Source organism: Thermobia domestica, chromosome 13, assembly GCF_964235325.1.
Source record: "Thermobia domestica chromosome 13, izTheDome1.hap1.1, whole genome shotgun sequence".
Classification (NCBI taxonomy): domain Eukaryota; kingdom Metazoa; phylum Arthropoda; class Insecta; order Zygentoma; family Lepismatidae; genus Thermobia; species Thermobia domestica.
In genome coordinates, this window is record NC_137466.1 from 178,079,330 (window position 1) to 178,106,883 (window position 27,554).

The 27,554-nt window shown below is 36.6% G+C and overlaps 1 protein-coding gene across 4 annotated transcripts in view; it reads right to left on the reverse strand.

Moving 5' to 3' along the window:
• l(1)G0289 (plexin domain containing lethal (1) G0289) overlaps positions 1 to 25,635 on the reverse strand; it is a 204,269-nt gene extending 178,634 nt beyond the window's left edge. For 2 of the 4 annotated variants that reach the window (XM_081736967.1, XM_081736964.1), the window contains exon 1: positions 25,395 to 25,633. In XM_081736967.1, the coding sequence (XP_081593093.1) occupies positions 25,395 to 25,485 (91 nt within the window). In that variant the 5' untranslated portion in view covers positions 25,486 to 25,633. Of the gene's footprint in view, positions 1 to 25,394 lie in introns of all 4 variants that reach the window. The other 2 variants (XM_081736965.1, XM_081736966.1) reach the window with 2 other exon arrangements.
• Between the last annotated feature and the right edge of the window lie 1,919 nt (positions 25,636 to 27,554).

Below are 27,554 nucleotides of genomic sequence, written 5' to 3' on the forward strand. Positions count from 1 at the left end.
TAATGCGTAAGACTCTCTTAGTGTTGCAACGAGACGAGACAGGACTCTTTGAAGCGAGACACGATACAATACGAAACGTTTCGTAAAACGTCTTGTCTCGTGTCTCGAAAAATACAAACACAGTTTCTGAATTTGCTTAAAAATTTATTAACTCGGAATAAATTATTTGCCTTCGAAATGTATACCATCTTCTATTATTTCAAATGATCCAAATGATTCAACGTTTTATAACCGCTACCAGGTTATAGAAGGATTTTTTGTGGACACTCTGTATATTTCGTGGAGACAGTGATTATTATTTTCGATTTATACTTTATTCTGCAACGCATATAAGTTCTTTCTTTGGTGGGAATTGCTTCTTTCCCACACAATTGGACAAAGAAGTCTTTCATCGTTTTTTTCATATATATATTTAAAACATTGCTTTTGCTGAGAACATTTCAGTTAGTGACTAACCATTTCAGTGTTTCTCCCTGACTTATTATATGCACAGTATATATTCTATAGTTATTGGGAACTGAATTAAGTGCTTTCTTTAATCGCTTATGGAAACATTACAATAGATTAGAGAAATACGGGCTGACCAGATGTCCCAGTAGCCGAAGTGGCACCAACTGCGTTGTATTCCAGCCCGTTATCTGTACTTTCTCACGCCAGTGTTATCGCCGTGTCTAGTGCATTATGGGCAGTTGACTAAAATTAACATAAATTGTTTTCCGTATTCTGTTTGTATGTGCATACAGGTGAGTAACTGAGTAATTTTTGAAATGAACTGCCAACACTATTCCGTTGACCATTGCAACCCGTAGCTTGAGCTTGGACGCTGGAGGAGTTTGACTCCAGGTCTGGAAGATGCAACCACGCATCTCGCGTTGAACTTCAAACATAAGTTTTGTGAAGGGGCACAAGCTATTTAGCCGGTGAAGGACGATTTCTTACGGCTAGCCCCAATCAGTGAAATCCCAGGTCCTCAGACCTTGTGCGTTTCAAATGTTATATACGCGCCCTCCAATATCTGTATTCCATTATAGAGATCTTCTTTTGTGTGTTTACTGAAGATTCACCTTTACGCTGCAGGACTGTTCAGCGTAACAACTGGATTCATCGTGGGACGATCCAGACAACTTTTCCCCAGTGCTAATCCCCCAAGTGTGTTAATGGTGTGAGCAAAGTATTTATAGTGATACCTGAATTATAATCATATATATATATAAAGGGCTATATTTCCCGTAAAGGGCAAAACGTAATTTCAGCGGCAAAATTTATTAGTGTCCAGTGTTGTATTCATTTCTCTTCGTTATTTTTTTTTCAAAATAGTGTTCTAATAAATAAGTATAGTGTCAATTAATCCAGTGTGTTTTCGTTGTTTGTATGAGTGATGTTTGTGTGCGTTATGGTCTGGATGACCGTCTGATCGTCGTGAGGTTTTCGAGAGGAGACACCCGAACCTCTCGGCGCCTAATGCTCATCTCATTATTGAGACCGACGAGCTTTTTGGGAAACAGTTTGTAACCTTTCTTGGAGAGGTCTTCGTCGTCCTGTCCAGGTAAGTTAAAGTATCAGGAGTATACTTATTGGTAACACCACGAGCCGAGGACAGCGAACAGAACTACAGGCGGTTACAAATAAATAGCTGCCCGAACATGGACCACGAACTCCAATTGGTTATAAAATAAATGTCGCCCGAACAGTGACCCGCACTCCAATTGGTTATAAAATAAATAACGCCCGAACAGCGACTCGAACTCCAATTGGTTACAAATGATTGGCTGCCCGAACAGCGACTCGAACTTGAGTTGGTTACAGATAAATGGACGCCCGAACAGCGACTTGAACTCCAGCTGGTTACAAATAAATAGCTGCCCGAACATGGACCACGAACTCCTGGTGGTTACAAATAAATGGCGCCCGAACAGGGACCCGAATCGAGACTGTTGGTGCTCGAATATACATATAAGATTAATATTTTAATATATCATTTCTCTTTCAGCTTAGTACCAGTAATCTGAAAAAAAAAATCTCTTTCAGGTGATTTTAATCATATGTTTTGGTGATAATATATTTTATTCTAATCATACGTTTTAAATTTTACCTTTGTCCATAATGGAACATCAGGAAGTAGATATTATAACTAGAATGTGTTCACTTCTCGAAGAATCGATGAGAGACAATAAAAAGAATTTTGCTCAATTTAAAGAAAACCTAGCTAGATTAGAACAAAGAAATAAAGAGAATTTTGCTAGATTAGAACGAAAACTAGATAAAAATAATGAAAAAATTGAGAGATACATAAAGGAAAGTAAAGTTGATTTTAAAGACAGCTGTGTTGAGTTTAAAGAGAATTGTGCTCGCTTGAAAGAGAATCTCGTTGAGTCAAAGAGTGGATTAGGTCAAAAGATAGACGCTTTACGGGACGTGTTTCGTGAAAATAGTCAGCAAACTGAAAATGCTGAAAACAAAACTCCGGAATGTGAACCCCAGTTACAGTTAGATGTTCCTACTGAATACGAAACACCGGAAATTGAACCTCAGTTAGTGACTGATATTCCTAGCGTAAACAAAACATTGGAATTGAAACCTGAGCTAGAAACTAATACTCCTAATGAAAAGGAAACGCAGGAATCTGAACTCCAACCAGAGACAGGTAGTCTAAACCAACCTGGTCACAAATCTGACAATGATTTTATTTATTCAGAATCTAATAACATCCCTAATAGTAGTGCTAGCGACGCCGCTTGTAGTAGAAGTAGTGAAATCCACGAACATACGATTGTACACGACAGAGGTCGTAAGCTCACAAGAATAACTACCACTAACCACAGAGTAAAAAAGCGCAAACGAGGTTACAGTTATAGCAGTAGGCAAAGATACGAAGACCAGATGTTAAACAATACAAAATTTAAAGGGAATCAGAACCAAGACCGCACTCGAAAAGACAGTAACAGAAACAGAAGGAGTCGTAAATCACGGCCACGTAACTCGAGTTATCACATACTAGACAGGAACCGCAATTTGTATGACATTAAGCATAGATTTGTACGGAGAAGTAACCATCGTAGAAATAAACGAACAAACCGTAATTATCAAAGTAGAAACAGTAATCATAGAAAAAGAAAAAAAAAAGTAACCGAGACTTTGTGTGTTGATACAAATTTTTCTCCTCGGCGAGCGACGCATTTCTAAGCGATAAACATGTATTCATTTTCTTTCTTTTTGCTTTTAGTTTTTGATAGAACACCTGGATACGAAAAGAAGAATTACGCATTTCTTTCAATACTCCTTTTTGCTTCCAGCTTTTAACTGTTCAGCAAAGAGCAGATAACACGTTTTTCTTTCTTTATTTTGATAAGATAATCGCTGCATTCTCGACCACCTGTGCTTATGGTTACGAATGACGAACGACACACAGCTGATTCTTTTCCGCTTTTGGTCTTTACTCCGTGTCGCGCCTCACAATTGAATACTAATGTTGCAAACCTTATCATTGACTTACTATTAGTTTAATGTCATTAATTTTTTCTTGTTTTCATTTCAGATGTTTGAATTTAGATTTTTTAGTAAATAATTAACGTATCCAATACGTAGGGGAATTGCATTTTAAAAGCAATTTGAAATCTTGGCGCGATTTCCGTACCCCCAGCTAGTGGGAAGATATTTTGTCCTTATATTTTTATTAAATGTTTTAAATTTTAAATCCCTTTTTAGGATCCTTTCCCATTTTCGAAATTCTCAAATATGTTACTACATGTTATTTACAATAAATATTTGATTTTCTTTTAGAAAAAAAAGAAGAAGAATGTATCCAGATGTGCAGGATCAGAATATTTTAGTTGTTACTAATATATATGTGTATAGCTATATGTTTATAATTAAAATTTAGTATGTAATCACATACGTAGGGAGATTGCATTTATCCAAAAGCAATCTTGAACTAGTGGCGCAGTTCCGTATTCCCAGCTAGTGGGAAGATGTTTTGGCGTTATAATATATATTTTTATTGTATTTTAAATCTTAAATTCCTTTTTAGGATCCCTTCCCACTTTCGAAATTCTTAAATATGCTATTACATGTTATTTACAATTAATGTTTGATTTTCTTCTAGAAAAAAAAGAAGAATGTATCCAGATGCGCAGGATCAGAAAATTTTAGTTGTTATTTATATATATAGTTATACGTTTATAATTAAAATTTAGTATGTAATCACATACGTAGGGAGATTGCATTTATCCAAAAGCAATTTGAACTAGTGGCGCAGTTCCGTATTCCTAGCTAGTGGGAAGATATTTTGGCGTTATAATATATATATTTTTATTGTTTTCAAATTAAAAAAAAAAAAAAAATTTTTTAGAATCCCTTCCCACTTTCCAAATCCTTAAACATGTTATCATACGTATGACTCACAATTAATGTTTGATTTTCTTTTCAGAAAAAAAAAATATATCGAGATGCTTAGAATGAGAAAATTTTTAGTTGTTAGTTATGTATATATTTCTGTATTTGTAAATGAAACTTAGTATGTAATCTCATGCGTAGAATATGAAACTTTACACTTATAATCAATGTTAAATTTATTTTTCAGTGTAAATCTTAGATTTTCGTTTTCATTTTGAAGTGTTTACTGTAATTTTATTGAACCTCATTTACGTCATTTACCCGATTTTGACTTTATTTGAATTTCCAGGATGTGACATGATATATTTTGTTCGAAGAGAAAAGTTTAGAACGGAAGGTAGGCTAAGCCTTAAACAAGTGATAACAGACATTTCCTTGTTGGTAATAGAATGTGCAGGAATGTCGTGTGAATAGTATATTCTTCGAACGAAAGCAGTAATCTTTTTATTGTAGAAGGAACTATATGAACAGATATTCTGATGGTGAACGGTCGTTTTTCCCCTCATATTAATATATATGCGGAAATATGTTTAACTTCTATATTTTCTTGTAATTTCTAATTAACATTTTTTTTTTCGTCTTCTCTAGACCACTGAACGACCGTAGGGAAACTTCTTCGGGTAGGATATTTTATGGGGATAAATATTTTTTTTTCAGGGAGGCAATATTTCCTGGAATTGCAGATCTCTTGCAAAAATGGATGTGGCTAATCCATTGGATATTCCATAGCTAACTGTATTTTCGCCATCAATCGCAAAATATAGTTTTTCATTTCTCTTCTTCCTTTATGGTACCCGTAACTAAGCATGCGTATTCTTAGGTTAGATTTTTAGAGTATATTTTAATGTCTAGTAACATTTCAGTGAATATTTTAATGTTTATGAATCGTAACTATATTGTGTACTTGTATGCTAATGAGTTGTAATGTTTATTTTTCATGTTAATTTTGAGAAAGTTATATTTTAGTCACAGTATGTCCCAAAACTATTTGGAATTTTTTAGTAAAATTGTTTTTGTTATGGAGGATTTCCTTCAGAAATCAACATGGCCAAAGGTTTTGGAATATAAACCTTTAGGTTTCAGCCATAACAAACAGTATGGAGGACTTCAGAAATCAACATGGCCAAAGGTTTTGGAATATAAACCTTTAGGTTTCAGCCATAACAAACAGTATGGAGGACTTCAGAAATCAACATGGCCAAAGGTTTTGGAATATAAATCTTTAGGTTTCAGCCATACTGCCAATGACGGATGATTTTCTTCAAAAATCGACATGGCCCATTATTTATGAGGTTTCAGCCGTCTTAGAGATATTGATATAGATCCCGAAAAATAAACTTATTTTCTTTTTTTCCGACAGTATGAAGCCATAACGTTTTTTGAGAATTACTTTCTGTCAATTATTTCATATGCTCGATGACTGAATTTTAATATGTTAATAAGACCATTTTGAAAATTTTGTAGCGAAGATGCCTAAGGAAGCTTGTTACAGCTGTTTTGTAGGGAATTTAATTGGATGTTTCAGACCAACCAGAAAGTTGTAATGTCGTTGACTATATTCTTGTTTGTATCTCATGTTTTTCTCTTAGTAGGTCTCATGTATTTTGTCTTGTAGAGACATTTTATTGTGCTACGAGAGCATTTGTATTTTGTGTGTTTACACATTTTTTCTAGGTGGAAGACGTATGTTATGTTCCAGGGAACATACGTGTATTTTACTGAATATTAGTGTTGATATTTCAGTTATGTATAGAAACATTTTGTAAGTGCCTATGGTCGCAGGCCTTTCCACGTTTCTAGTTTTTTTGCCTCGCAGGTGTCGATGGCATATTGTGTGTGTAAGTACATGTAGTATTACACATTTTTCCCACCTATGGTTTTGGTCAATTCATGGCGTAATGACCATTTATTTTCAGGAATGTTTGGACTAGCGAATCAACTTCCTTGATTCAGACCTTCGAAAAACTTGGATCAATATTGAATAGTTTTCAACACTTTATTAATAAATTTTTTGCAGATAATACCCATCTATTCTGGTAACCCTACAATATTTACGTTTTAGAAGTGAACAACGACCATTATTTTAGGCTTAAGCTAATAATAACTTTGTTTCAGAACGAAACCATTTGTTGTATTGAGCATTACTGAATTAAAGTCTCGATTTTCACGACGAGCAGATGGCATTTGATCTTATGGCGTGCCGAATTTTCTTCATACATGTCAACGAAATCACGATCTTTTCTTTGATATGCAGGATCATGCTTATTTCTTGGAATTACTATGAACGTCAATTTTGACACTTAAGTTTATTTTTTTTTTTATTTTGAAAAACGATTTTTCGTTCTTTTCTGCCAAACAACACGAGGCACAGTTAAAAAAAAAAAGGGACATACAGGTGAAAATCTTATTTTGTTTATATATTGTCAGTTTATCATGTGTTTACATTTCCATTCATTTTACTTTTTCAATGATTTTCATATTTTTCAAATATATTAGAATGATATCGAAACTTTAACAATAATTTTAATATTTTAGTACCTTTAACATGTTTTGCTATTTGCTTATTCATTCACATTTTGATATTTTAAATACAGATATCAGTATATTTACTGATTTTTATTGAGATATTTGATAATTCTTCAAGTCGATGTTTTCATGAATAGTTATTGTGTGTGTATATTTATTTCATATTGCACAAAATAAAGTGATCGAAACGGAACACTTAAACATTTTATGAAAAGAATTTGTGTGTGTTTTTTTTTTAAAAAAAAGTAAGAATTTTAATAGCCCTATAAACGCTTTCTGCGAACTTAAAAAAAAAAAGTTATCATACAGGTGTTGTAACCGTACTTCGTTTCTCACACCAGTGTTAAAAAGAAAAAAATCACCCCTTCTCCCCTCATCAACTCATCGTTGGAGAACCATGGAGGAATGGAGGATACTCACACAGGAAGACAGCATGGTTTCAACATGTGAAGAAACGGAAGATAAGGAAACCCAACTGCACCAATTGTTCAAGAGGATCTTATTACCTTATGGAACATTTGGATTGGACATTGCTCATGCAGGAACCTCATCATGTTGTAGTGAGTGAACAAGATATTTAACTATTTTAAATAGCCCTTTTTCAGGTGAAAAACCATTCATCGTTTATGCACGTAAGTCTCACACCATATGACAGTGTTGCCAACTAACTTATTTTAAATTTTCAGGTGAAAAACCTAATTTTATTCATACTTCGTCATACGGCCAAGGGTTCTCAACCTGTCTACGTGTGCACTCGACAGGTCGTTCCACGTTTCAGACGCCATATATAACCGCTACCAGGTTATAGAAGGATTTTTTGTGGACACTCTGTATATTTCGTGGAGACAGTGATTATTATTTTCGATTTATACTTTATTCTGCAACGCATATAAGTTCTTTCTTTGGTGGGAATTGCTTCTTTCCCACACAATTGGACAAAGAAGTCTTTCATCGTTTTTTTCATATATATATTTAAAACATTGCTTTTGCTGAGAACATTTCAGTTAGTGACTAACCATTTCAGTGTTTCTCCCTGACTTATTATATGCACAGTATATATTCTATAGTTATTGGGAACTGAATTAAGTGCTTTCTTTAATCGCTTATGGAAACATTACAATAGATTAGAGAAATACGGGCTGACCAGATGTCCCAGTAGCCGAAGTGGCACCAACTGCGTTGTATTCCAGCCCGTTATCTGTACTTTCTCACGCCAGTGTTATCGCCGTGTCTAGTGCATTATGGGCAGTTGACTAAAATTAACATAAATTGTTTTCCGTATTCTGTTTGTATGTGCATACAGGTGAGTAACTGAGTAATTTTTGAAATGAACTGCCAACACTATTCCGTTGACCATTGCAACCCGTAGCTTGAGCTTGGACGCTGGAGGAGTTTGACTCCAGGTCTGGAAGATGCAACCACGCATCTCGCGTTGAACTTCAAACATAAGTTTTGTGAAGGGGCACAAGCTATTTAGCCGGTGAAGGACGATTTCTTACGGCTAGCCCCAATCAGTGAAATCCCAGGTCCTCAGACCTTGTGCGTTTCAAATGTTATATACGCGCCCTCCAATATCTGTATTCCATTATAGAGATCTTCTTTTGTGTGTTTACTGAAGATTCACCTTTACGCTGCAGGACTGTTCAGCGTAACAACTGGATTCATCGTGGGACGATCCAGACAACTTTTCCCCAGTGCTAATCCCCCAAGTGTGTTAATGGTGTGAGCAAAGTATTTATAGTGATACCTGAATTATAATCATATATATATATAAAGGGCTATATTTCCCGTAAAGGGCAAAACGTAATTTCAGCGGCAAAATTTATTAGTGTCCAGTGTTGTATTCATTTCTCTTCGTTATTTTTTTTTCAAAATAGTGTTCTAATAAATAAGTATAGTGTCAATTAATCCAGTGTGTTTTCGTTGTTTGTATGAGTGATGTTTGTGTGCGTTATGGTCTGGATGACCGTCTGATCGTCGTGAGGTTTTCGAGAGGAGACACCCGAACCTCTCGGCGCCTAATGCTCATCTCATTATTGAGACCGACGAGCTTTTTGGGAAACAGTTTGTAACCTTTCTTGGAGAGGTCTTCGTCGTCCTGTCCAGGTAAGTTAAAGTATCAGGAGTATACTTATTGGTAACACCACGAGCCGAGGACAGCGAACAGAACTACAGGCGGTTACAAATAAATAGCTGCCCGAACATGGACCACGAACTCCAATTGGTTATAAAATAAATGTCGCCCGAACAGTGACCCGCACTCCAATTGGTTATAAAATAAATAACGCCCGAACAGCGACTCGAACTCCAATTGGTTACAAATGATTGGCTGCCCGAACAGCGACTCGAACTTGAGTTGGTTACAGATAAATGGACGCCCGAACAGCGACTTGAACTCCAGCTGGTTACAAATAAATAGCTGCCCGAACATGGACCACGAACTCCTGGTGGTTACAGTTTCAAACCCTACAAAGAACAGGGAATACCTAAAGCACTTTTTAAAAATGATTCTTACAAACAGCTTTCACTTCCATTTTTCAATCGATTCAAGTTTAATTATTTTGTGATAGTGCTCCAGATTCAAATACAATGTAAAGCGTTCATTGAGATCAGTGTTTCAGAAGATTTTATTCCGGGGGCTGGTGGAGATATCTACGTATAAAAATCCTTTAATAGAAGTACAAGTACGCGTAGAAGTGGCAATTTTATCAGTAACTAACTATTGTTTCATGGTCTTTCTCGTTCCGAACCAAGACAGAAAAGTGTCAGCCTTTCTCGATACTGAGTTTTGAAAAGATTCTGATTTGACAATAAAATTTACCTTTTTTATCCTTTTATGATGTTATTCGAAGATAAACCATTTTTTAAATTGGAAAGTTACATAGGCCTCCTTATTTGTTGAAGTGGCGCCAGGGGTTCTGAAAAAAGGATATCAGAATAAATGGGGAAATCTTGCCTTTCGTCTGTACTGACGGTATTGACAAATGTTCCTATCGAAGTAATTACGGGTTCAGTCGAAACTAAGCAGTCGTTGCTGGAGGATTGCAGTCGTGTTTTGTGTTGTGCTCTGTTAACCAAACTAGGTTAAAAGTTATAATTTTAACCACTTGGTTTAACAGCTCTTTTGTGGGCCTCAGCCTTTCTGGTGTTGCCACGAGACGAAACAGAACCATTCGATACGAAACGAGACGGGTACATCTTTTCTAGACGAGACGACACACCCAGAAATCTCGTCTTGTCTCGTTTCGTCTCGTGGCAACACTAGACTCTCTAGACATATCAGTGAAAGGAATGACAACGTTCCTCACGGAGCACATGTTAGCTCTCAGCCTTTCTTTCACTGATGTTTGTTTACGTAGTAGATGAATATATAGAGAGTAACAAAAGGATGAGATATGCAGATTCTCCTGAAACCACATTAAAATTGTAGCAGTATTTGGAGCTTGTTATAAATGGATTTACCGGGGAACTAAAATAATTCTGGGAACTGATCATACAGTATTGATATAAATAAACATGGAAACCAGTAAATACAAAGAACTGAAATCGTGAATTGTTTTCAAAATACAGAAATCTCGAAGGAATATCTGTTTAGGCGGCTTTAATTGTAAAGGAATTTTGAATAAATTTGCATCCCCTGAATTCCTATACATAAAAAGTAGAAATCTTTCTTTTAGCGTACGAATGAGATGCTTTAGGAAATTAGGTTAAGATAATTAAAATGATACTCTCCTTTGCAAAATTTTAGAGGAATACCATGATCGAAAAAGCATGAGTCAAACTATAAAGGTCAGTGGTAGCTTTTGCCATTTCTTACGACCACTATACGCACCTTATTGCGAAAAATTTATTCGTATTATAAAACCGATATCATTCAATAAATGTCAAATTTAACAGATCTTGAGAGATGAAATGACAAAAATTGTCATTACCTCTGTCGCATAAGATATTCTAGCTTTGTGACCCATGTTATTATATGACTTTCACGATAAGTGACAAGGAGAATATAAATCCCAAGTTCAAAACGTAAGGAAAGAAACCGGCTGTTCGCGCTTCAAATTATGAAAAATGTACCAAAATGGTTGAAATTATGATTTTGTATTTCTTTACGAGAAAGAAGAATAAAAATAAAAATTGGAGCAATTCTAATCATGTATGTATAAGTCCACTATCTTCTTCAAGTTACTAAACTAACTTCAAGTGTTTCAACCATTTTTGACACATAACTCGAAAACTTTTAGAGATATTCGAGGCAAGAATACGTGGTTGATAATGAGCTTTTTAATTATGTCACAATACTTTTGAACTTTACCTTATGAGAAATGGTATATTCCAAAATTAATTCAGTACCACCCTAACCTGAATTTTACCAAATGATTAGCGAAAGTGATACGGTGTGCATCGTCCAGGGATTAATTCCCGGTGTGGCACTCAAACATTTCTGTGTTGACCAAATATCGAGAGAAAAGTTGGGAAACTAAAAGATTGCGGACTTCAATCTAGACAGCCGGCGACGTTGGGTGTGGTTGTGCTTACTACTAACATAAGCCCGCTGCAGGCTCAGATCACAAGGGACTGTTGCTCCAGGATTATCTATCTATCTATATATATGTATATATATATATATATATATATATATATATATATATATATATATATATATATATATATATATATATTGGCGTTATTATTTTACCTTACATTCTCTCAGTAGCGTAAGTAAAGGCGAATGGGCCTCCCCGCAAAAATGTTAAACGGACCCCCTCTTTCCACATTCATGAGTCACGTAAAATTTACAGAGAACAGTTTTGACTTTCTATGTTCTATCTAGTGAGTCACAACTTGCTCATATGCAAAAAAATGCACATTATTATTATTATTATTATTATTATTATTATTATTATTATTATTATATTGTGCTATAGTTTTCGTCTATTCTGCTATACCAAATTCGAGAGTCCACGACATCCGACATTTTTAATGAGGTGTGGTCGTCCCACTTTTTGTTGTTTGGTTCGATGCTGGTTTCACTGTTCTTTTCCCATCTTTGAAATACATAAGCACGGCAGATCGCGAAAACTCGACAAGTCGCGTTGTTTCCGAAATGAAGCTCCCAGCCACTTAGTCACCCTGATATATCGTCGTCAGGACCCATTCAAGGCACAAGCATCACACTGACTAATCGAGTGAGATTCTTGTCGTGTTTGGCGCGCGGTTGTGTTATGCCTTGTAGCTCTTATCTCAGCCCGATGATTTCGTTCAAAAAGTAGCGAGTGGTCATAATGTTTTCGCTGGTCAGTAAAAGTTTTGTTGGCATTTAATTTACTAAATAATCGCTCAGGCGTTACCGTCTTCATAGGTAAAAATGAAATATAGTTGGAACATCACATAATTTTTAACATCTTAACATTATAAAGTTTAACTTCGAAACTGAAATGGGCCTCTTTCTGTTCTGGGCCTCTCAATGTTGCGGGCCCTGCAGGCCCTTTAGTTGCGCCACATCATTCTCTCTACTCAGAAGGATAGGGACAAATAGAAAAGTCAAAATTCATTTTGTCCATTTTTCATGCATCATACACTTCAGAAAAAAAAATCATATAATACTGATATGTAAGAAAATATTAGTATTGTTTGTCTGTTTTCTGTATACAAAGAACCATTTAGGTTCTTTTTATCTCATATTCTGGTAATAATCAAAAAAAGAAAAGAGTTTCATGTGATAAACGTACGAAAGATAATTTGTCAACGCGATGTGAATGACGTTCTCTGCAACCTAATTCCCGTTTTTCGTACAAAACTCTATTCCTACTGCAAAAAGAAAAGATTTACTGTATGTTACTCATCAATGGTTGAGGTTTTGCCCTGCGGCTGAACAACACGGCTTGTATAAATAGACTCTGACTGACTGCAGGTGCACGAAAAAAAAACTGTTGGATTCCTCTCCCCGCCCACTTCAAGTGTGGATATCCTGGACACATTCAAACTGAGCGGTACGATCTTTCAGTTCTTCCCAGTAGAGGTACCAGCAGTGATTGCTAAATGAAAAAGTGAGCATCTGGTGGCGAAAAGGCGAAGTGCTCGGACAAGGGGGAGTTCACAGGAACCTTAATTGCCCTGTCTGAAGGCTCATTAATTTGACATTAAAAATTGCCGAAAAGAAAAAAGTTTCCGAATTTTTAAACAAACAATAAATAATACATTTTACTCAAGAAATTAATTGTTTCTCGAATTTTTATAAAGCATTTGTTTCGCTCTTTTTTTTCTTACTTTATTATTTCTACCTGTATTTTACAAGTTCATTTTAATTTTACTTCCCTTAATATCCCGAAATTGGTATGAACCGAACATACAGCCAGAACTTCGATGTCGGAAGCAGCCAGGACTTCCTTTTAGAAAGTTCACAGATGATACTGGCCACATTAGTAACTAAATAATACCTTGAATTCAGAGATTATTATAAGTCTAAAAACATTAAGTCAAGGAAATATGTGAGACGTTACTCTTTACTATATATATAAACTATAAGAAATTAGACTAAGCATCTGCGCAACTTAGTCTGAATTGGATAATTAATTCCTGCACCTTCCGCACATGCTACCTACTAATCTTCCGCGTATTCTCGTAATAGGGGATGTATCTCCGGAATCCTGTTCGTGAGTGTTTAAGGCTATGCGCATATATTCATTTTAAATATATAACTATGCGCTTTCGATACGATTCGCCTTTGTGGACGATGCTGGTCAATGCTACTTTGTAATGCCATTTTCCATCTTCTAATGTGGGCATTAAAGAACTTGAATGTTCCGGTTCCTTGTTCTATTGTAACGTGAGTCAGACTGTTGCAATACCTTAGACAGCCATTCTTTAATAGTATACAGGATTTGTCCGGAATGTATTTGGTCTAGGAATTAATTCGTGCGGGTGGACAAGAGATGGCGCAACGAACGGAGCGTCCCACAGTTCTGTGTATCCACACATGTGTTGCAAACCCCTGTCATCGCGTATCGTTCGTAGTATAGGGCAGTGGATTAAAGCGTCAACAACACCAGTTTGTAGTTAAGTGAACATGGCGCAATTTGTGCCTGATAAAGTGTTTTTGCGGGGTGTCCTGCTGCATTACTTTAACATGCAGAAAAGTGCGACTGAAAGTCATCGTATTTTGGTGGAAGTGTATGGTGACCATGCTCTAGCTGAGCAAACGTGTCAGAAGTGGTTTGCACGGTTTAGAAGTGGTGATTTCGGCTTGGCAGACCAAGAGCGAGGTGGACAGCCAAAAAAATTTCAAGACGAAGAATTGACAGCATTGCTCGAGCAGGATTCGTGTCAAACGCTGGAACAACTTGCAGCAGCATTAGGCGTTGATCAAACAACAGTCTCCAAACGCTTGAAAGCCATGAGAATGATTCAAAAGATGTCACATTGGGTTCCACATGAATTGAAAGACAGAGACGTTGAAAGACGAAAAACCATTTGCGAATTGCTGCTTCAACGACAGAGCAGAAAGGGGTTTCTGCATCGAATTATTACGGGTGATGAGAAGTGGATCCATTACGAGAACCCTAAACGAAAAAAGGCCTGGGTGAAACCAGGTCCATCACAACCAAAACGAGATATTCACTGTGCAAAGGTTATGCTGTGCATATGGTGGGATATGAAAGGTGTGGTGTACTATGAGCTGCTGCAACCGGGTGAAACTATGAATGGAGAACGTTATCGACGACAATTAATGCGTTTGAAGCAAGCTCTGGCCAGAACACTACCAGAATGGGAGAACAGACATGATAAACTTATTGTTCAACATGATAACGCTCGCCCACATGTCGCAAAACCGGTCAAAACCTATTTAGAAAATGTCGGATGGGAAGTTTTACCCTACCCGCCGTATTCACCAGACGTTGCTCCTTCGGACTACTACTTGTTCGATTGCATGAACAACGATTTGATTGGACAGCGGTTTACTTCTTCAGAAGATATCGAAACATGGGTCTCTGACTGGATCGCTTCCAAGGATGAGGACTTCTTTCGCCACGGAATCCGTACATTGCCTGACAGATGGGCGGAAGTGGTGGCTAGCGATGGACAATATTTTTCTTAAGGTATTTATGTATTTTGTTTGTACTACAGCTTCAATGTGTGCGTACCAACCGCACGAATTAATTCCTAGACCAAATAGTAGGTCAAAAAAAAGTAAAACCATAAAATGTCATTTTGTGCATTATAAACTTGAAAATGTCGGTGTGAGAAAAGTTTTCTGAACTTTCGTATTTATCCTGCGGACAGCCTCACTGTATTCAAATATCCAAAATAATATAATGAGTACAACGACTCGGAAGCTTGGGCTCTACAGAATCATAGAACTGTTTTGCCTCACGTATGACACCGTATCGGTATCGGTACGATTTGTCGAGCTGCCTTCCGCATGCACAGTTGAGAAAACCTCAAATAGAGCAGTACACCAACAATGTTGTCAAATTCTGAAAACATTGTGAACGAATGAATAACAGACAGCATTTAAAGAACTATAATACGAACGATAACAATTACTCGGATTAAATGGTAACAACAGTAACATCAAGAACATAAAACAAAGATAATAACAACAAAAATTATCAAAAAGGAACGCAGCCGCAATCCGACAACACTGTACCCTCAGATGATTTCTGTACAGCGCGAGACTAGACACTGGCAAAATTCATGGATGACGTTGACGACTGAAACACATACTCAAGTTCTATTGGGTGATGGAATCTATTGATCAAGGTCAAGCTTCACGACTGCTTGCGATCACTATATTACTGCGTTACAACGTGACCTAATAAGTACCATGGTCAAAAAAAAAAAAAAAATAACAACATATGGTAGGTTACGTACTAACCATATGCGTACTTAAAACGTTAGAAGTTTCCGTGAAGGGCTATTAATACTTTCAGAGCTTTTAAAACCCATCGTGTGTTCAAAGCATCAATTCATATCACACAGTAACAAACACAATTGGCCTGTTACATTGAGAAGACTGTAAACGCCTACACATTCTGAAAATTATAAACTAATTTACATACTTTGACAACCACTGGGTAGCCATTTCATTTATTTATTTATTACAAAAAAAAAAAAAAAACTTTCCTTTATCGCATCACTCGCTTCGCACGCAGTCGATATAAAATAATAATAAAAGGACGAGGAAGACGAGAGAAAGAGAAGAGAGCATGCTCGTTATTTTGACATTGTTCTCATGACTAACTGAAAGAAGGTACGCAGTCCTTTTTCATTCAATACTATACCTATCGATATAAAGTAGTTTCATCTTCCATCAGACATGCCCATCTGGCTGGAATTATAGTCCCCCCACTTCCTCGTCCCGTGCCTATCATTCACTGATATAGATTACGAAATAAAAGCTAATGTTTTCATTGCCGCTTGTGAACCCATTTCTGAGGCTCCAGTCAATCATGTAATATGGACAGGACACTTGCCTTCCACCCGGGTGACAGCAACAAAGCACCTGTAAAAGCAGCTCAGCTGAACGCAAAAAATACATAACCTAAAACTTTGTAACAGACATGCAACCTTGTAATACCAACTATCTTATAAGAAGTTTCCAAGTTCAACATAAAAAAGGAAGAAAGAAAAATGAAGCAATTACATATGTATCTAAATATTCGAAAGATTGAAGGCATGTACAAAACGGCTTGGCACCACTCCCCAGTAGATAATTATCTGTTAGGATCTAAATGGGGATCGAATACATTCTTTTTTGATCCATCGGCCCTGATATGAAGAGGGCCAAATATGACATACAATCAGCAATGCAAAAATTGAGCAAAATTCTGAATCGAGGCTTGTGTACAGTGACTCACATTAATATTCGGACACTTGTATTTTGTTAAAAGTAGGAAGGATTATGAAATAAATGAGAGCCGTGTGAGTTAAATAATTAGGTATTTAGATATTCATATACTTATAGAAAGAAAAGAAGTACAAATGCGGTGTCTTGAACGAAAGAAGCAGAAAGAACTTACAGATACTGATGACAATGTGTATTTGCAACGCCACTTTAATATTCGGACACCTACTACATAGATGTTTTGTGTGTGTTGTTGCTTGCTCGCAAACGCTTCACTAGTACTTAGTGAGAAACCCACGACGTTTCCTTACTTCCTGTAAACGGTTGGACATGTCTCCAACAAGTTTGTTGGTAGAATGGGGCGATATGTCATCCCATGCTGCACGGAGAGCCCTTTTCCAATCGTCTCGTGACGTTACTTGTACCCGTTTGACCTTATGCTGTAGCCCATCCCAGATATGCTCTCTAGGGTTAAGGTCGAGACTCTGCGGTAGTGTTTCAAGCACTTTCGGACAATTATACAGCAACCATTCGCGCACCACATGTGCTTTACACTTCGAGTCATTATCCTGGTAAAATTTAAACATCCCCTAATTCCTAAGTTTTCAGCACTTTGGTGGAGATTTTGCCGGAGAATATTCAAATAAACCTCCTTTCTCATAATCCCTTCAACAAACACCAATTCTCGTACTCCCGATGCAAAAATACACCCCCATACCATCACACTTCCTCCTCCATGCTTTACCTTAAGTTGAAGATTTGCAGGATCTAACCCTGTATTTGGCTTCTGCCACACAATTACCTTGGCATCGGACTCATGGAGATTGAATTTTGATTCGTCCGTGAATAACACGCCATTCCACCAAGTTGCGGGCTTCTCAATATGAACTTTAACGAACTTAACTCTTTTATCTTTGTTAATTTTACTAATGAAAGGCTTTTTTCTAGCTATTTTCCTATTAAACCCTTCACTTCACAACACTCGCCGCACAGTTTCAAGATGCACCGTCTTCCCTGTGTCTTCATACAGCTCTACTGCTCATTTCAGCGCACCTATTCCGGAATTTGCTTCACTTTCTGAATAAATTTGCTTTTCTCTCCATCATTCAGTTTCACAGGTCGGCCCTTTTGAGGCACTGACTCGATTCAAAATCTCTATTAAATCTCTGTACAACGTCAAAATGGTGCTTTTGCAAATATTGAGTAGATCTGCAATTTCCTTGTACGATAGACCTTTCGCATGGTGAAAAATTACTAACTGCCTTTGTTTAAACGTTGTACTTGGTCACTTGTGCCCCATTTTCCTTTTATGCTTTCTCTCAGTCACACTAATCACTCGTAAACTAAGCAGATACACATGTCCTGTCTCGGGACGACTTAAATTGCAACTGGAACTCTTCCACTGTCTCGGTCACTATTGGTAAACAAACGTCAAAACAACTGTCCGAATATTAAAGTGGCGTCCAAAATACGGTATATTGCAATTGCGTGCTTATAAAGTGGACTTAATTTGCATAATCTAATTAACTGATAGCATATTTGCTCGACTAAATCATTGCCTTTTTGCTTGTTTTCCGTTGGTTTCCCATTTATTATTTTTTTACATGTATAGCAAGCAAATTATGTGTAATATCTATGGTGTCCGAATATTAATGTGAGTCACTGTATATTAGGCCGCTTTGTATTTGTAGGCAAGAGCTAGAAAGGGGTTTTTACCATAGTTGTCCTCATATAGGCGCCCGTACACTCTCATGGCCTGTCTCAATACTCTTACCGAAAATAGGTCTTAGCCTATACATCTAACTTCGCCAGGCGGGACTACTAGCCCAGTAAAGCAGAGAAGGGTGACAACTTCCTATCCCCTGTGGTTTTAAAAGGTATGTATAAAAACTGGAAAACGTGGGAGTATATGGAAAACCGGAAACAAGGGAGTTAGAACAAAAGGACAGATGGAGAATTACTGTTACGGACACTACACATACAGGAACTCGGTATTGCTTACATTACAGACATTTCACTTGTGCATAATATAATATTAGTTGAAACAGAAAACTGATAAAAACTTGTAAGGCGGTATGTCTTTCTATCTAACCAAAGACAATACTGTACCAGCAACTAATATCTGAAAGTCACGACAACTGGTCAAGCACCTTTTCAACCAATCTGTACTCTGTTTACTTACATGTATAAAGAAAGAAGAAAAAAAGGCAAATCTTTCTTTTCACATGCAGCATGGCATTAAGATAATTTCCCACTTACAGATTAAGAACCGTCGCACGCCGTGGGTATTTCAGACGAGAATTTCCCTTCTTTTAAAAGGCAAATGGAAGCGGAATTATCTTTTCTTATTAACCAGGCTTTCATCTGTTATTGAACTTTCGTGTAAACTACGGTTCATGGCCATTTATTAAAATGAAAAATCGAAATAAATAAAAAAGGAAAACAACCATCTTTATGTGAGTTCTGTTAACGGAAATTTAAACTCCCTAAAACTACAAGAAAAAAATAAAAAATATCAGTATAAAATATGAATATTCATTATATTTTCATCAACAAGAATTTTTCATTCATGTCGCATGAATCTGCTCAGTATGCTAATGAAGACTGTTCATCCATTAGAAATCGAACTGAAGAAACACAGGACAAATAGAAACATTCCAACCACTAAGCTTTTCATTCCTTTCTGTCTGACAATCAACGAGAAGAGTGACATTAAAAATACAAATAAAGGGAAGACTTTCACTCCTATGATTCACGCTATAATAAAAATTTCCTTATATATATATATACTGGAAAAACCAGGACGATTTAGTCATCTTGCTGGAAAACATTAATTAGATATCTTCTTCCCGACAGTTCTTACGACAACTAAATGGCATTGGGCATAACATGGTTCAGTGATATAATGTCGCTGATTTTTATCCTCCAAGCCTATATCCATGAAGGATATACTCCACAAGGCCAGAATCCTGCCCCCTTCCCCGTCCCTCTCCGGAGCAAAATTTACTTGCCTCTCTATTCTAATTACATAAAATCAGTTCACATCAACCAGAAGTCCCAGAAGCGACCGTTTTCACATAGTCCTGTAAGAATAAGTTGAGTTGATTTTGAGTTTGACACCCCTTTCAGCAGCGAAGCTATATGAGACAACGTGGAATTCGAACCACATGAGCTCCTGCCGGGAATCGAAGCCGGGTCTCCCACGCCAAAGGCGCGTACGCTAACCGCTTACCCATGAAGGAGTTCGCCTTCTGTAAGAATAATTTCGACTGGGGTTTACCGTCCCTTTCAGTACTGCGACTATACAAATGTGAACCTACAGTTTAAGGTGAAATCCGAACTACCATAATGTTTTCATATTTCACAACTATCTCCACGGAAATCGAACCCGAGATCCGTGTGTCAACTGCGCATGCTAGTCACTAGACCACCGGGAAGGAATCTGGTAATGACCAGATCGCTAGGTGAATTAGAAACTGTAGCTAATTATCCAGTTGTAAATAGATGTAAACAGAATGTTGTGTTAGTTTCTAACTTGCAATTTCAACATGTCATTGTTGTCAAGCTATACAAGACTACATGTTGTAACGTCTCCCCAACACTACATTAGGATGAATGGCAAGATGACATAAGGTCACTTCCTTACCTAAGTAAATAATAATTCTATCGAAAAAAAAAAAAAGTGAATACGTTAACTGATCAATTCCTAAATCGTAAAGTTACTACAATTAACTATTTATTAACACGTTTAAGCAATCACTTCTATTATAATCAATCTGCAAGCGAGATACAAAATCATGACTTCTAATCCAAAGTATTGAAATAAGTCACCGCTGATACATTCTTACATCCTTGGAAATGCATTTCCTTAAAGCCCCATCAAGCCAATATACAACTTTTTCCCTTGTCGAAAATACGAAAAAAAAGTCAGTCTAATAGTATTATCTGCTCAATTTTTTTTTTTTTTGGGGGGGGGAACAAAATACTATTGACTATACAGGGTGTCTACTAAATGTTCGTTTTCAAATTCCAGGTTTTATCAAGGTTTATTTTTCCTTTTTTTCCAGGCCTATTCAGTAGAGTGACATTTACTGTAACACGCATAAGTTAATGCAATTTTACATAGTTCTTAACAAAAACTGGTTATAATTAGAGAATGCATATGGCAAGTGATAGTTTCTTTAAGTGACAAGATGAAAAGAAAAAACTGACTCAAATGTAGATTCTCAAAACATTTTACACAAGAAAATGTTTAATTGAAATATCCCCTACCAGAAAGCCGGTTGAGAAAAATGTGCAGTAGCTTTAAATATCCTAATGTAGGAATACTATACAGGGGTGAACCTTAATTAAACCGACTAACTTCGAGAAATGATTCTCGGCACCCAAACAAGAAAAAAAAATCCTCTTTAACTCTTCTCCAGGGCGCATAGTTTCCGAGCTAAAAGGTGCCGAAAGTGTCGGAAATGAACTTCCGACGCCTATACTTCCAAAATCATCCAAAGTAGAGAGTGCTGCTTAAAATCTCACAAAGGAAATCATATGTTCAGAACAGATAAGACTTCCTTAAAGAGCTATTAATATTAAGCTACACTCTCTACATCTACATTCCTACTTTCCAAAAACATTCACCGCCTGCACCCTGCTTACGTCTGTCTTTCTCAACTACGTCTCCACTGAATAAGTTAATATTGGCTTTTAACTTATGCTGTAGTATATAACTTTCTTGCATTTTACAAAAATATACTTATTCCATACCAATCCCAAAAATATTATTTTAAAACTTCCAGGTTCCTCATCCAATTCCAGGCTATTTCCAGGTTTTTCAGGTCCGAAAGTAAATTCCAGGTTTTCCAGGTCAGTAGACACCCTGCTATATAGTAATTTTTTTTTTTTTTTTTTTGAAAGGTGACCTCGTGTAGCGTAGCCGTCAACGCTCTTGCATTTAGTGCGAGTCGTCCCGAGTTCGATTCGCGACGAGGAGTATTCGGTCGCATAGGTGTAAAGCCATCCTGAGTGAAACTTTCTCTGAGTTTTTCTCATTTACACCAGGGAAATGCCGTGGTGGTACCTAACATAAAGATCCCAAGCCCCTATCTTCCTTCTTCCCTACTTCCCCGGGTCGCGTAATCGCCAAGGAACGTAATTTTTTTTTTTTTTTGTACGAGACAGGCTTAAAAGGCCATAGATGCCGAATGCTCAAAAATATAAAAATTCTAATTCCTAAAAAAACTTTTTAGAGAAACATCTTTACTCTAGCTCAGTTCGTCGTCTAAGTCAATGTCATAAATCATTCGGGCACCAGCTCACCATCATTTATTTCATTAAGTACCATTTACTAAATATTAAAGAATTACAAAAATATAGCATCTTCTTCGCTTTGAGCAATATTAAGAAAAATGTGAAAATTGGAAGTCAGGAGAGAGTTAAGAACAGCCCTAAAAATCGGCCAAAGCATTATTTGTAAAAAAATCGTCCTTATTAAAAACATTCCTCCTGAATGAATATTCCAAAATTTTCATTTTTAATAATAAAGAAAAGTCCTTCAGTGTACACACAACTAAGGTGTTTCTCAAATATAAGGTGTTTCTTTTCATATCAAACTGTAATCTTATAATGAAATATTAGACGAGGGCGCCAAATGAGGATTCAAAAGTTTATAAAACTGAAAAAACCGGAAGAAAGACAAGTGTCTGAAATATTAAATTTTACTAGTGTTTTACAGTAGAACACATCTGGAACGACAAAAACATGAACACAAACACTGTGATATGATATGATAAAGGAACGAGTATGTAAATCGCCACAATCTACACGCGCAAGTCATCGAAGGTACTACAAATGACAGTAACTATGAATAAAACCCACTCCTGCACCTTAACCCATGTGCTTCCAACCTTATTTTACTCGCACCGGCTCTTAACATTTCCCGTGATTAAACAAAGCCCTCTCCTCGTAAAAATCGTTAACAGAACATAAGCTTTTACGAAAATGGGAAACAAATGTTATTTTATATATAGAGCTTAACGTGATACCTAAAACAAGTATGCTCCCAACGGAATGAGTCACACAAGTCTCCTACACCCCAAGGCTAATACGTTATACGGGGGACAAAAGCACCAGAATCCAGTTAACCTCATTTTTTCAAGCTTTACTTGTAAACCATAACTCATTTAGTCGGGTTATTAACTATATATCCATAATATATACGCAGACTGTCAACGTATATGGTGAAGGGCGGACAGCGCAGGCGTAAAAAGAATGCAAGGTTTTTGAAGTTATCAATAACAAATTTTTGCAATAACGATTATAATACATAAAATTCTAGGTTTATACCCGAACATAGAGTAGCCTACACATCCTTAATCTTCTCGGCGAACGAGTTAAAACAAACATTTTTATTCCTATTAAAATCTAAAATGCACTATTAAAGGAGAAGAGGAGGAAATCATGCCACACTGTTCATCTCTGGAACAGAAGTCGCAAGTCCGATTTCAGGTAGCGCCACATGTTCTTATTAGCTGACTACTTTCCATTTCTCTTTCAGTATAATTATAGATAATGCAGAATAAATAATATATTTTGATATAAATCTTAAATATTTATCCTCATGAAAGATTGTGTATTTCGAAATTGCTTCATGAACTCCGCTTTTTACAACTGAACTTGCATGATTTCAAACTGTGTGCCCAGCCGTGATCTGCTGTTTCCATTCATTTTGTCATTCTGATATTATTTGTGGTTAACACAATCTTCTTGCAGAACGTAACACCATAGCCACGTGACGCTAAGGGGTTCTGGTTCGACTTTCAGTGGGAGTGCTTACTTCAGATACAAACTCAAGTCGTAGTCCAGATTCCACTTTCTACAGTACGTTCAGTTTTACCAAAAATGCCAGGATGCAATTGAATAACTGTCACACGTAGTCGTCTTAGTATAGTAGTATAACGAACGGGGCCAACTACGTACTAACCAAATTCAGAAAGACGGACGCAGGTGAAAGAAAAATATCACATCACCCAGCCCCACCTGAAATCGATTCCAGGTTCACATACAGAAAGGTACATATAAATAATACCAACAAGGGAGGCAAGAAATTCAAACGTTACTTCTTTTTTAAATTACACATGAAGTACCTGTACGAGCAACATCTTTCACCTACGTTTAAAATTTCGGCATTACTCGAGCAGACGGTTCTACCAAATTCTAACAGATTTCTTACATTTTCAGGTTAGGTAAGAGCTTTCTATTTCCTTTAGCAGACCATACATTAAACGAGGAGCTCGATTGCTACTTGCAGACTCACTTCACGAGGGCTCACTATAAATACAATGTGGACGTATGACACGAAACTAGTGCATAAAACACGAACCAACTTGTGCTAGATATCCACAAAAAGCAAGAATGACATCTAACAGTCAGAGCAGGAGCGCGGCAGGGTAGGGGTGAACGATAGCGAGGGGGTGTCCATAGGAAGCGGGCGCGTCAGTGACACGGGGTACACGCATAAACGAGGATAGAAAAGCATAAACATACAATACTTTCACTATCACTCAAAATTCATTTCAATATGCTGTGTTCTGACAGTAATTACTTATATTCATACTCGCACTCCTACACAAAAATGTTTCACCTTGTATTTTACCTATCTATTTGGTAGAACCATCTGCCCGAGTGAACCCAAAATTTCTTTGCCCTAAATACATTATAAAATGTTGGAACTATTATTTACATGAAAAGACATTTTAATAACATATTCTTGAAATATGAAGGAAAAAGCTACAAAACTGAAGTATTATTTAGTTTCTCCCTCAAATCAACTGGTAATGATTGCAGTTAGGTTAGGTTCCCAGTAATCTTCTACAACGGCTGACTAAAGTCACAGGACCGGCTCCCGAGCCGTCGATGGATTTGGGGGAAACTAATCACCATCCCAAAACAATTAAGAATTATTCTGATTTTAAATTTTTTAAGACTGTGGGATCTAACTACCATATTTTATGGATCTTTCCAAAGTGTCAACTATTAAAAACCATCAGCACGTATCATCAGTTACGTAGTTCACATTGGTAGAAGAGAAAGGTACTCATATTGTCTCAGAAACATTCAACTAATTACTTGCAAACTGTCGCTCATTAGTTACATACTTTGTTTCTGAGCATTTCATTAGGGAGAAACGACTCGCGAGGATACGCATGTTTGTTTATTATAGCTATTACGAAGCTGTATATCATGTAGACAATTTGCAAAGTATAAATCATAGCCAGTTACATACAAGCTGTGTAGCACACATTTGCAGATCAGGCATAAATCATTTTCGGAAGATTTCTTTTCAGAAATACGACACACAACGAACTTTCATGTGTATCATAACTATATATATTTGATTTGCGCATCACTTAACATTCAGAGTGAATTAGTAACTCATAATTTACACACTAAATACTCATATTTACTAGAATATTATATTCAGCGTATAAGGAAATCGTAAACCCGTGTAGGTATCTTATTTATCTTTACTTTTACCTCTTGCACATTCTAGATATCGCATAACCTGGCCCCCATCATCCATCGTTCGCGTTCATTACTCTTTAGTTTTACCCAAACAACATATCTTTGAAAATGGACCTACCTGTTCCTTTGGAAGACGTTGAAAATACACAAAAGTTAATCACAATACAAATACACAACCACAAACACTTCTCCATACTGATTATCGCCATTTCTAACAAACACAAGCACAGAGCGTAAGAAACTTCTCATTCAATGTCGCTCGTCATTTCCCTCTCCTTATACTCGGTGGAGTTTGAGAGTTGCGATTGCAAGAATAAAAGAATCACAATACACGCGAAAATAATCAACAACAGCCATCTCTTGAGAGTCAGACGTACTATTTCCACCACCAAATTATGCAGTTCAAGCATAAGCAAATCACTTGTTGCGCCATCAGCATCGTAATTTCGAACCTTTTCTGGATTAATATTTGGACAATCTAGAAAAATATGAAATTTGGCTCTCCTGGAGTTTTAAAGCTTTATAAACACTTTTATTATTTCTAAGCGCCCCAGTTCGCGTTTTACTGAAGTAAGGTCCAGGGACACATTTCATAATGGTATTCCAAAAATTTGTGTATCGCAACGCAACGGAAAAAAATGTAAAAAGTATTGTCATTCCAATCCAGACTATCACAAACTACAAAGAAAATTTTGAGTTGTGTTGATGCAAATTGCTACGGAATCAGGCTCCAGATTACATTTAAGCTTCATATTAGAAAATATATTTTGTACAGATGGGACTAAAACAGCACCCATGGGCGTTGGCAGGGGTCGGTTGACCCCCAAGAAATCTAGTTATAATATCATCTTTGGAATGGTCAAGTGTATATTTTTAAACATATACGTATTCACACATATTTTAAACAGAAACACAATCTTATAATCAGGAAATATATACTTCATTGACTTTAGAAGTTTTAGAATACAAGATCGTACGTCCTCTCCCTAATAACGTATGGTAAAAAAAAAAAAAGTTTGCACAAAATTTGCAACACTGCAAACCCTGGCAAAAGTGGACCGTGGCACACGATATGCAGTGATGACAATTTAGCCTATTTTTGGCTAAATCTAGCCTATTGGAAGAGGCATTTAGCCATACAAGTCTACGAAATGCTTATAGCCTTAAATGTAGCTTATTTTATAAAACTCTTTTGACTTTTTTTAATAGCCGTTAAATTAATTCTAAAAATACTTTTTCTTTGAAAATAAAGTGTAATTTTTTAAAATTAGCCTATTTGTCATTAGATACCGGTATTATTATATTTGTGATTTCTGTAGACAGGGGTGTTTTATAACGCAACAAATACACAATTTTCATTCTTCTTCTTTTCTCGCCTCCCCCCACAGATTTACAACTACTTAACAATACTTATCGACTCAGAAAGAATTTTAATGGTGCTCCCGTAATGGCCCCATTTGTTACTTTTTAATAATTTTTAATTTTGGCATTTCATTCCAAGAATGAAAGCTCTCTAATTAAATACAAATTTAGTAAACTGTTCAGTTCTTCAAGCCACAGAGATTGTTTTTGTTTATTGAAGGAAACAAATAACATACCTAATTAGCTTGAAAACTCTCAATGCAATTATGATAATTCAAGTGGGTGTACGGAGAAATAAGAAGTGATTGTAAAGACTATGACCTGACAAGAGAAGTACTACTGAAAATTAGGACAATGGCAGTCCACACAAACACAACTGATCCACAATCGAACGACTGTGCAAGTGCATCCAGTTCCAGCGCCTTGGCTAGCTGCGACACCATCGATGTTGACTTATTTTAGTTCAACTGATAATATGGCTGTTGGCTTTTACAAATCAGAGGAGTTGTTGATGGATTTCATTGTAATTTAAAGTCATGTATGTTGCGTGTTAGTTTTCAGCGAATAAAATTCAGCATCTTAAATTTTACAGAAAGGGGTTTAACATCTATAGTGTAGGTTATTAGTTAGCAGTTCAAAATCTAGCCTTTTTTTTTTTTTTTGCGTAAAAAAAACATTTCTGAAGGCCATCTAGCATGTCTTCAGAGGTTGTTGGCAACACTGACGATATGAGCTATGCAGGGAGATTAGTGTATCTGTCGTGCATTAGCAAGTGCTGGAGAAGAATGACGCACAACGAAAAGAGTTTGGCGTTAAATGAGGAACAGCGTCGTAAAATAATCGTGTGAGCGTGTAGCCCCCCTCACTCCCTTTTCATTTTAATTTTCCCAGTTACTTTAGGCTGAAGTGGAATAAG